This window comes from Belonocnema kinseyi, chromosome 1, assembly GCF_010883055.1.
Source record: "Belonocnema kinseyi isolate 2016_QV_RU_SX_M_011 chromosome 1, B_treatae_v1, whole genome shotgun sequence".
In the NCBI taxonomy this organism is placed as follows: domain Eukaryota; kingdom Metazoa; phylum Arthropoda; class Insecta; order Hymenoptera; family Cynipidae; genus Belonocnema; species Belonocnema kinseyi.
The window spans coordinates 118,157,299-118,170,113 of record NC_046657.1 but is presented as its reverse complement, the minus strand read 5'-3'; the positions used below and the strand labels follow the sequence as shown (position 1 = coordinate 118,170,113).

The 12,815-nt window shown below is 30.8% G+C and overlaps 1 protein-coding gene across 2 annotated transcripts in view; it reads right to left on the bottom strand.

Moving 5' to 3' along the window:
- Positions 1–1,241: 1,241 nt before the first annotated feature.
- Positions 1,242–12,815, bottom strand: part of LOC117167636 (sodium/potassium-transporting ATPase subunit beta-1-like) — an 81,147-nt gene continuing 69,573 nt past the window's right edge. For both annotated transcript variants that reach the window (XM_033352722.1, XM_033352714.1), the window contains 4 exons: positions 10,026–10,207; positions 6,615–6,719; positions 5,468–5,636; positions 1,242–4,235 (listed from right to left, as the gene is read on the bottom strand). In XM_033352722.1, the coding sequence (XP_033208613.1) occupies positions 4,123–4,235; positions 5,468–5,636; positions 6,615–6,719; positions 10,026–10,207 (569 nt within the window). In that variant the 3' untranslated portion in view covers positions 1,242–4,122. The remainder of the gene's footprint in view (positions 4,236–5,467; positions 5,637–6,614; positions 6,720–10,025; positions 10,208–12,815) is intronic.

Genomic DNA, 12,815 nt, shown 5'->3' with positions numbered 1-12,815 from the left:
TTTTCAGGTTATCACTGGCAGTGAGGAATTAATAAGTTACAATGTTTAGGTAATGAAACTTCACATTTAACTTATATCAATCTCAAATTCACAGAAGCTATCAGTCACGTTTTATTTTATAAAAATAATCTCGAACACAAATGGGAGAATTGAAATCCTAAACATTTGGATGTTTGGGATGCAAATAGAGATGAACGGATTTCAGAGTTTGTTTCTGGCACGGGCACTCCCTGCAGCAATGAGAGAATGGCACTTGTTACACTTTAAGTGTAATTCTTATAATTCCTGCACATGATTTTAACTTCTTTAATTTTCGTTGAAAGTGGATTTTCCAATTCAAACTTATTATTTCATACTTCTCATTTGAAACCATTTTTTATTTAAAATTGTACGATATTCAGGGTGGCCACCCACCCGAGAGAATCAGGAGAAAACCGGGAGAAAGCCGGGAGAAACCCGGGATAAAGCCGGGAGGGAAATAATACACCGGAAAATTTCCCGTGTATTTCATAATTCACGCATTTTGTAATTATTGAAAGTTCACAACTAGAAAGCATATAATTTTAAAAGTGTTTATAATAATTAAACTGTAAAGTTTCACAATAATTCTAGCAGTATTTAAAATTCTACAATTTGGAATCGTGAAAATGACAGTCACTTTTGACTTGACAAAATCACATCTTTTAGAAAAAAATATATCCAGTCCTTTTAAATATCACTTTATACTACACGATATGATACTTATTAATTTCAGAATATTTTGGTTTCAAATTTAAATATTCAAAATTTTAGGACCATTTCGCTAATAAATATTTCAAAATTTAATATTAAAATCCTTGATGTCAGTTTTGAATTTTATTATTTTATATATCAATATAAAGCAATTTCGAATTTAAAAGACTAAAATTGTAGAATTTCAAAAATAAAAATCATATCATAGCAATATTGACTTGTATTCTTTATCTTAATTTTTAATTTTCAGTGTAAAATCTTAAAATTGTCAGATTTTTATTTGAAGATTTGAAATAAAACAAATATAAATTAAGTTTAAAATAAAAATCGATGAAATTAAACTATCTGAAGTTCAGACATCAGTAAATGGACAATTTCGGTAATTTTAAGTAGTTACAATTTCAGAGTTCTGAATTTTTAATTTTTTCTTTTCATAGGTTTTTATTTCGAAATTAGAATTGAAATGTTTAAGTTTTGGAAAGTAGCATTAGCCATTTAAAAATTATTAATTGTTAAGCGATTTAAATTTACTTCAAAGAATTGAATTTTTAAAAGGGTATGGTATAAAAAAGTTCTTATATCCCAATTTTTGGCGACTAAAATTTTTTTCAGTCTTAAATAAAGTTCGCGTTTGTTTAAGTTTCAACGTTCGGGAGTAGAAATTTTTTTTCATTTTCAACGTTTCCCATTTAAAATTACGATCTATTTCGAAAGGTTTTCTTAAAAGAAAAATTCAATTTATTTTTCACTTTAGAAAAAGTTATCTAATCAGTTTCAATGTTAAATAGTACTTTTATTATGTAATGGAAATTTACAATTCTAGAATTTCAGAAGCGTTACCTTTGAAAGATTCGATTTAGTTTTCAATATTAAATTGTCAAATTTTAATCGCTTTGAATTTAAATAACTCAAATTTAAAAGTTCTCAATCATTAATTATTTAATTTCGAACACTTCTAATGATAAAGAATACAATTACTATTCCTCTGAATTTTAAATGACACTATTTGAGACATTTTAATCTGAAAATATTCCATTTTTAACGTTTTGACATTGTCATATTTTCGAAATTTTAATATGCAATCATGCTAGTTTCGTGATTCTCCAAATCAAATTAAAATTGTTTTATTTTTAGCATTTCGATTTAGAAAGTATAAAATTCAACTCCTTTTTCTTAAAAAATTGTCCAAATCGTTCTATTTTTTTACATTTCAGACACTTGAAATCCGAAATTATTAATTATTGTTTCAAAAATATTTAAAACCTTGTAGTAAAAAATTGGTTCAGCTCTTTAACGGCCAAGCCTTGATAATATATGTGAAAAATCTGTGGATTTCGCAAAAAGAGTTAATTTTTTTACAAACCGGGAGAAATCAGGAATATTTATTGGGAGAACCGGAAGAAATCCGGGAGACAAAAATTTAAAACATAGTGGCCACCCTGGATATTCCCAACCTTGCGTTGCTATATAGTTTTATAGCTATATTTTTTGGACCTCTCTAGCAACCTGTGGAAAAATTATAAAAATATGTTACAGGTATCAAATTACTCGTAATTGAAAACCAAAATAAGCATTGCTATTCGTTTATAAAAATTTCAAAAAATTACCCCTATTTAGGGTACGAAAAAACCCCCAAAAATTTAAAGAATAGGAAATAACACTAATTATAAAATCAAGTTTCATTGTATTTGTTCCATAAAATAAACCTTACAAAAGTAAAATCACGTATTTTTTGGATTGATAGTGGGTTGATGTGAGAAATGATTTTATAATTAGTGGTATTTCCTATTTTTTAATTTTTTCTGGGCTTCTCAACCCCTAAGTGGGGGTAACTTTTTGCAATTTTCTCTTTAAAAAAAGCGATGCTCACTTTGGTTTTCAAGGAGGAGTCATTTGATACATGTAACATACTTATATATTTGTTCTTCAGGTCGCTAGCGAGGTCCAAAAAAATAGGCTAAAAACCGCCTATTTTGGCGTCACTCTTTTCACGGAATTTGTTGTACTATCTAGGGTAATTCTGAGATTCGTTTGATGTGTTCGATTGATGATATAAAAACATGAAGAAATAGTTGTTAAGAATAATTAAGACGAATTAAAAAGGAGAAAGAAAAGGTATAATGACATTTTATTTTAAAATTGTGCATCATGAGATATCTAAAAATTAAAAAAAAAATTATATTCCACTGTTTTACACATTTAAAAAATACACAAATAACCTAAGATGTATCAAGTAAGCGCTTGTAAAAGACTAGAAATACAATTTTGGCTATCAGAAGAAGCAATGTATATAAGATCATATGTGTAATTACATTTTTATTTTTTGTCAAAATCTCTTTGACGAAAATCTTCAGGTTTTGTACAATTGCGTATATACTGTGGCAAGATATAATTATATTATAATGTATGGAAGCCTTAATTAATATTTCAATGATAAGGGATGACATAGTAATGAGCGCATACGAGAATGAACCTAAAAACTATAAAGGATTGTTACGCCATTGCTGAATCTCTCAAAATTTATGTTACTTCTAACCGAACGGTCGTGAGTACCAGTTGAAACCGGTTTGATTGAACATGAATGCTTTCCTCAAGAATCCTAACCAAAGATCCTTTAGGTATGCTTTTTGTTTTGTTTGGATTGATACTCTCCTCAAATGAAAGGTACCTACAAGACTTGTAGATTGATTTCTTATCACTTTTATTTTAACATTTCTATGGATGATTAAATGATTCCTGAAAGAAATGATCACTTTCTAAAACAATGAATATTTACTTTGATTTTCGTCCTGGTCCAGTTACATAATTAGATACTATCTATACATATAACTTACTATATATAACTATAGGACATAGTCTATAACTTATTATCTTTGTCTCTCAGTCGGCAAAAAAATTAAAGACGGCTTTACATCTTTATGACTTCTTTATGACGTCGTGTCGTATTTCCATGTCATAAAAATGACGTAAAGACATCTTTGCGACATTAAAATGTCTAAAAGATATCTTTACGACACAGGCATAGAACGTTTTTTTCAAGTCGTAAACATGTGGTACAGGTGTCTTCCATTGTTTTGCCAATTGGGCTGTTTCTACCGTAACGATTGTCCGAGATAATTAAATTTTTCAGATCGAACGCAAAAAGTGAATCTCATTTGATAATCTTTTTTTTTTTTGTAAAAGAATACTATTTGATCTAAAAGAGTTAAGTACAGAAACAGACTATAAATACTTATTTTCTAATTACATGTAAGAATAATCAGACAATAACGCTTCTCTCACGATCCAAACATTTGTCATCATGTTTGTCAGTTTTTAGTAGATTGTTCCTATTGAACTTCCAGGAAGTGATTCTCTAGTACGGTAAAAGGGAAAGATATAAATATTAAGTTAAACATTCACGCGTAACGAAAAACGTACTCGATAGGCCTTGTCTTCGGATTGGTTGCCAGATCTTGTATTCTTCGCCCAAGCCTGGCATTCCACATTGATTGTTGTGTTCGCTAAATGAGAAAAAAATATATAAATTGCAATTATATAAAATAATTGTAAGTATTATTATTCACTGATTCAATTTCAGCGCGGATACACGGTGAACACAATGAATTTTATCCTAAAAGTCTTTGCTCTCCCTCGATTTTTTGCAGAATGTAACTGGATTTTTCATTAGAATTTGTAAATTTTGGACGCTGGGCCTCATTAGCCGATAAAAATTAAGTAAAAGAAGACTTATGGAAGAATTTTGTAAAATGAAGGCCTGTTGTTCAATAGACACATAAATTTACCTTACAGACAACATTTGCCCAACATTTATTTAGAGCTACGGATGCCCATTTTACAAAGTTCGGTCATATGACTTTTTTATTCAATTTTTAATAACTAAAAAAGCAAAATATCCTAAATTTAAAAATTCTAAAAAAATAGAGAATTATTTTTGAAAAAGGACCCCACAGATGATTTACATTTTGTTATTTTATTGGTAAGTATTGGTGGGTATATTGGATCACTTTTTTCGCTTGAAGTATTAGAGAATCAATACTTAATCTCTAGAAAAGTACTGGACTCAATACTTAACAATAATTTTTTTCATACGGATAGTTACTGATATTCATCGGAATTCAACTCAATGTAATTTATTAAAATTCGACATAATTCAAACCGGATCTAAAAATACTTGTATGGTCAAAAATTACGCCAAACGTAAATTTCTTTCACCAAAATAATTTGCGATAATATATATGAATAACCATTGTTGTCAGATTCTAAATATAGTATATGAAACAAGATTACCCGACTGATGAGTGATTCTACTAAAAAAATAATAACTAGATATATTTTAAAAAATGACTGAATTGTGCATATTTGTGAACACTGTATAAAAATGGCACGATTGTTATCGGCAAACGATGCTTATAACAATGAAGAATAGGTATTATTCTCTTGATAAGCAAGTTTACTGCAAAAAATGTATACAAGTTAAAGTACGTGAAAATAATATATTTCTTTATAAAAATATATTTAGGACAAAGACAATAATTATTAATTTATATGGATATTTATTGTTACCTAGAATGATGTCTATAATAAGGTTCATTGTGCCTTCGTCTAGATATAATATTAAAAATTTTTAATAATTTAAAATTGACGCTATTCGGTAATAATTAACAGATGGAATTTGAGCCTTGAAAAATGTGACCTTCATAACTGGGTCAATTATTGTAACGTCCATACATACTCTGAAATTTGATGAACTGCACAGCTACGAGAGGACTGAGGTACCCTTCCTGATTTTCATATGGATAATAATATCCAGGGAATCCTTGCACTTCTGGGTAGTATTTCACTTGTTCTATCAAAGCGTCTTTTTCACGGACAGCCTTACAAGATACCCACACGGTCTTACTCTGGAATGCAATCACAGAAATAGTAAATTCAAACAAAGACCAGGTTTTTCTGCTGTTTTATGACATAATTCATGCAAATATCAATATGAAATATCTATAGAGAAAAACCACTAGTTTTTGTCGCCTGAAGAGAAAACTAAAATTCACTTTGATAAACTATTACTTAATTATATAACAAATGCCAAATATGCCAAATATACCAATCGAAGTTTCTACCTATAAGAATTAGCCATTTATGCAAAATGGTTTCTTGCACATTCATTAGTGTTTTGTTTTTCATTTATTCTATATAAGTTTTTTGATCAAATTCATAATAATTAAACAAATAAAAAATGTATTTTTGGAAATTCAATAACCATTCTATTACAAACATTTTTATATTCTTATTCTTGGCATCAAGTAACCTGCTGTGCAAGAGTATCCATATAATTTTGATAATTCAACATATAAAAGATCAGGTGTCATTTTATTTTTTTGCCAAAACTTCTTTAACGAAAATCTTAATTTTTTTAAGTCAAAACTGATTAATTGTCACACATAAACATCGAATTTGTCTATGTTGATATCTTTGAAGAAAAAAACATTACTCTGGATTGCTAGGTTCGTGAAGTTGGGCACCTACATTTATTGATTCTTTAAATTGGATCGTTTTGATATTAAATAGAAGATTGAATTGAACTCATCAAACTGTAGCACTGTTCGTACCTCGGGATTAACTCTCGATAGCACAAATTCAGGTATATTCGAAAATTTATTATGGACACGAACCATCGAGTGTTCTATATGCCAGTAGATGAAGACTTCTGGGCAACTGTTTTATCATTGCCTGTGTACACATTAATATGAACAAATACTGACGCGACAAAAAATAAAATGATTAAAGATCCATTTTAAACAATTCAATCACTATAATGAACTAAGGGATTTTAGCGATCAAGTTAATAACATCTGATACACCTGACCAACCGACTAACTAACCCGGCCAGAGTTGATGTTATTCTCTATGTGTGATTTAACGCTCTGTGGCATGTGGCTCGGAAAATCCTTCGAGTCGTTGTAGTGATCGGGTATCCATCCAAATATCTGAAAAATATTATTTATGATAAATTTCTGTATATTCGAGTATTTTTCAAGATTTTAATGCTTGTTATCCTATTATTTATTTAGTTTTTTTTGAGAGCGAGAAAAAAATCCCAGTGGGCACACTTGGCTTAAAGTCATTCTAAAGACGTATTTTGGTTGACGTCTGTAGCCTTTTACAAAAAGACGTCATGAGGTCGTAATAAAGACGTTCTATTCTAATCCCGTAAAGTATATTTTAAGGATGTTATCAGTACGGCTTAAGGATGTCTTTAAAAGGCCCTTGTCTGGCATTTCGTCGTCTCAAGGATGCCTTGAAAGGATATCCAGGGGACAATGTTGTAAGGATGTCTTTAGGACATCTTTGAAGCATCTTGTATAAGATTATCATTATTCGAAATCAATCCAAATTCAAAGTATTTCCATATTTTTCTCTCACAAGACTTGAATGCTTAAATGCTCTGAAATATTACAAAAAAACTGATTGAGACTTAATTTTTAAGATTTATTTTTTTAATTTCAACTTAGAAATATTTCGGCTACGAGATTTCTCTAGATTTTATTGTGAAAATGTGACGAAACGAAAAACATCCTGCAGAGTAAGCCCGAAACTGTTCTAAAAGTGGAAAAACTGTTTTATCATAAATTTGTAAATTACACGGAGATATCATAAAGTCATCATAAAGACACCATGAAGACATCCTATGTGATTTCTGTTCAAAGTTTAAGTTCAATGCGCATAGGAGTTCCACTAGGTCACATGTGAAATATGAAATACCACAACCCTAAAATCGATAATGTAGTATTTTTTAGGACAATGATGAGTCCCTTACTAGGATTACCTGAAAAACTATAATATGCAGGATGCATTACGCTTTGCATTAGGGAATTCTGCTAAATTAAAAGAATCAAATTTCTTTAATGAAGTACTTTTGAGGACTGCGCGCGCACGCACGACGTCTTTGGGATGTTCCGGTGCCCATTGGGATCCACGTGAGCCTGAATTCGAAATATGATCTGTGTTTCATCTTCGGGGATTCCAGATTGACAATCATTTATAATATAATTGACTTTCGAGGTGTTAATCGCTAACAATTTTAATATACATCTGAATACCACAATTCCAACAAATAAAAAGTATTTAAAAGACTAAAAAGGAATTCAAATAAATGCATTTAGCGTTCGATTTCAAAAGACTTTAAGTTAAGTCAAAAGGATTTTAAAGAATTCTATGGATTTCGAAAGAATGACAAATAATTTCAATCAATGAAAAGAGTTCAAACGCATTTAAAGCAAGTCAAAAAATTCCGAAATAGGTGTACATTATTATTTAGAAACAGTTATATATTATTATTGGAAATCAGTCGTCGCTAAACCTTCACCTAATAAGCAGTTTTCTAAGTAATTGAATTCAATTATAACACAGGTCAAGAATACCCAAAGACCGGATTAGGTGACCCAGAGAGATTTTGATGTTCTGAAAATAATTTAGGCAATGGATTCGTGTTTAGGACATTAGCATCCTTCAGGTTCACCTAGTCCATCTTTGATTGCAAAAGAAAAATTTAATTTGTGTCGGCCTGTGTAATGAATGCAAAATGAATATGAATACAAAGAATTAAAAAAACTGAAAAACATTTACAGGAATTCATGATGAATTAAAAACGCTTCACGGAAATTTTTCGGAATTTAAGACAATTGATAGAAATGAATAGATAGTGGACCCATATTTATGATTAGATTAACCATAAAGCGATTATATATGTGAGTTTGACCATCCTATTCATGTTGTATTTATATTTAATTTTTTTCTGCTGGCATATATAAAAGACAAATACTGTTTTACATTGTCGTAAAACATATTTTGACGTTTTGTAACACAATTATAAATGTGCTTCATTAATTATTTTTCAATTATTGCATTTCTTATCCTTTATGATTAAGGGACACATATTGTATATAATAAACATATATCCTTACATTTTTAACACAATAGTATATGGCTGAAACAGCACAATAATTTCTATCAGTGAGGAGGAGGTATTCGCCAGATATATAGTAGTAGTTAATCCCTTGTTAATTTTATATTTATTGAACAGGTAGAGTACAACTTTTATTATACCAAAATCTTAACCTTTATTATTAGACTAATATTTTTTTTTGAATTAAAAAAGTTTCTCAGATTTAAAATGTCGAGACATCATACTAATGTTTCACATTTATTAATAAATGCGTAAATGTATCCAATAATCAATTTGGGAATATTCCAGACTGAAAGAATAGGAAAAATTACCGAAATTTTTACAATAATTTCTAAGGAAAGCGAGGGAAGATTCATCGCATCCTTGGTAGCGAAATCGGATCACTTAGCACATGAAATATGACGGGAGTACCCGGTTCGAATCCAACCTGTGAACACCCGGGACAAAATCCTAATACTCGGCATTCCTCCCTGCATACTCTGTCACGAAAAATAGAGTTCTGCGCGAGGTTGGAGAGACCTTTTCACTCCTCGTCTTTCCTCAGAAATGCTCGAAAATTGCGAATTCGGAAATAAGTAGGTTTCCGCGAGCATTAAAGAGGCTTTCGCGATATCCTAGAACTCCCTCCGTTCTCTGTCAAACCGAGTTTGCCCGATGATTTTATAGTACTGAGCGAGTACGTAGCGAAATTTCAAACAAATATTCAATGTTTCACAAGTGCTCGCTAAAGTGTCTTTAATGCTCGCGGAAGCCTACTTATTTCCGAATTCGCAATTTTCGAGCGTTTTCGAGGAAAAACGAGGACTGAAAAGCTCTCTCCAACTTCGCGCAGAACTCTATTTTTCGTGAGAGAGCATGCAGGGAGGTCTCGCCGAGTATTAGGATTTTGCCCCGGGCATTGTTTCTAACTCTCCACCAAATTTAAAAAAGTAAGATATCAAAATTAAGATCTTTAGTTGTGAATCTCCATGTAAAACAAATTTACCATGAATTATATTATATTCATATATATATATATATATTTCAGTAATTTAACTTGCGCTTAAGTGAAGTGAAGTGAATCCAAGTAAAAAGTAAATTTAAATTAATAAAATTGAATTCAAGTAGAATGAGAAAGAAGTAAAATAAACTTATTCAATTCAACAGAATTGAACTTGGGCTGATCAATGACGCTCATTATGAATCCAATTTTACAGAAAGAGATTATAAGATTTCATAAACGATCAAAAATGATTGAAAACAATTCAAAACTGTGCATCAAAAGAATGTGCATTTTGAATCGAATTAACATGAAAATTTTCGAATTAAAAAAAAGTTTTGTACTCACCTTATTCAATTTGATAAAAACACATGGTTGCGAATGGACAAAGCCATAGCCTTTGTCATATGAACACGGACCCAGATTGTCGACATCGAACATACACACTTTTCCTGTTCTTGGTGGCTGGTTGTAATCACAAATTTGTTGATTACGTCCGCCACCTGGTAGTAGCGATGAGTTATGGTAGCCTATAAAAATGAAAAGTAATATAGGTCATTTCAAAGGAAATTTAGTTTGTCATAAGAAGTTCAAATAAAAAATTTTATTAAATTTTTTTTTATGCTGAAAATACAAAAAATGTAAAAAAGTGCTTTTTCAAAACTCGTCAAACTATTCTCATAATATGAGATACCCCAGGAAATAGCTAATAAAATGCAAAATAAAGTATTATTTTTAATGAAAAACTTCGTTCTATATGTTTCCGAAGTATAAATTTACTGCTATTTAGATATATTTAGTTTTTGCAGTAGTCACAAACACTTTTGTAACCAATTTCCCCCGCGCAGCCACAGTATTATAAAAACCACAGGTATCTCATATTATGCGAACCACACCGTGCAACTATGCACTTACTATGCCTGACCTGTACAATGAAAAACTCTAACACTATCGATATTTTCCTACTTAGTTATTCAATCCCTATCACTCCAGAGAAAATTTACTGCTAAATACATATTTAATGAATAATAAATAGGGTTTAAAGAATTCCCATCCAAGAACTCGACCACCATCGATTTCACAAAAAGTTCGCCTATAATCTGTAGAAGCTCAATGAAAAATGGACTATACCACGAAATTGCTCTTTCTTCAAGGGCTACAAGTTAGTGATAGAACCAAAAGACTGGGTGTCTTAGTTTAGCTGATACCCCGCTTTCTCATATTACGAGAATATCTCATATTCGAGTGATGTATTTATCACGCGTTCTATTATGTATGTACCTCGCGCTACGCGCTCAGTCACTGTATATTTCGCACATGCTTGCGCAAACCTTTTAAAATTAAAACTCAAAACAATCGCTGTAATTTTGTGATTGTGAATTCTCTTTCATTAAAAGAGCTTCGCTCGAGAGTTTGAGTGCACCTAGGGCGCGCGACTGATGGTGCTTGCACTTAGCGCTCGGTCTTAGCATTTTTCCCACTTCGTGCACAGACCTTTTAAAATTAAAGGTCAACGTATCAACAACTGTAATTTTGAGATTGCGAACTCTCTTTTGTTAAAGCTCTTTCGGCTTTCACGAATACATTCTCATCACGGATCTTGTGTTTCACACTCGATTTTGTCCAAAATGTTAACTTTTTTACATTATGCTCAATACATTTATATCAAATATAATAGATTTTTATGTAACTCTGTCTAGGATTGCTTATTCAGATATTGCAAAATAAAGCAAAAATTTTCATTATCATGATTACTTTAATATTTGTTTTTTATTTTGCATTACATTTTATTCTTAGCTGCGCTGAAATATGTATCATTTGAATAAATTTATACACGGAGAAAAAGATATCGCACAACGATATCGCAAAACCTCTGTATTGAAATAAAGCGCAGCATGATAACGTACAAGCAGGTTTTGGAGATTTTTAGGATATTATAATGCACTAACATCGCTTGGCCACTACTAGAACCCTCGTTTATATAGTATAATAAAATAATAATATAATGTAAAATCTTGCAATGTACAATATCACGATTTTACGCTATTACAATGTGATAATTACGATATATAGCGCAGGAATTACGGTATATATTGCAATTCATGCGATATCATTTTCTCCGTGTAACATTACAATTCATAATATTCATGGAAATTGAAACCTACTTATTCTTATTGCGATTAAAGAAAAACAATGCTTCCAATCAAAAAAATATTCGTAATAAGTATGTAAATCTTTTTTTGTTGAAAGAATTTTGTCTTATTTATTCTCGTAGCGTGTATCCGTTGTACATAAATTTAAATTTCTTTATTTTGAATGTTGTTTTTTATCAATAAAAAACAAATAACTTATCCTATAAAAAAGTAATTCATGACTTTGTAGATCTTTTTTAGGTACGCACTTCTTGTCCATCTATCTCTTTTCATATTTTGCTTTATTCTAACTTTTTGAATTTTTATCAAAAATGACTGGTTAACGAACTTGAACTTTCTTTTTGGTCCCTCAAACTGTGTGTGAAAGCACAATCCAATCCGACTACAACAACGAAGACGTCGGACAGACAGACACTGACGTAAAAACCTTTTTTTCTGACTCAGGGGGCCTCAAAATGTCGACATTTGATGAGATCTGCGAAAGTCATTTTTCTCATAAAACTAATACCTTCTCATTATGGATGAGATTGTAATATAATTTTTGGATTTTCCATTATTTTGTATGCTGTTAAAATTTGAATTTTCCATTTTTAAAGAAAGTTTCAAAAGTTGTGATGATAATCTTATAGGGCATTCAGAAATCAACATTTTTCTTCTCTTGACTTTTTTTCAAATCGTGCGTTATTTGAGCTAAAATGTTCATTTTCGTTTGTTTTTTGGAATTTTAAAAATACCCCTTGCAGAAATTTTGATCTGGCCCCGAGCGGGGCCAGACCGGGCCAGGTCAGGCCCATATCGGGATTCCTGGTCGGGACCAGAACGCGGATGAAACGCACGCCCAGGTCGGGACTCCCGATCGGGAAACCCGATCGGTGCCCTGTCCGTCTCATAATAATACATTTTATGCATTTCGCGAATAAAAAGAGATTTATAAAGTATAAATATTATTATTTATTAAATATCAAAATGACCTTAAGTTAATTCT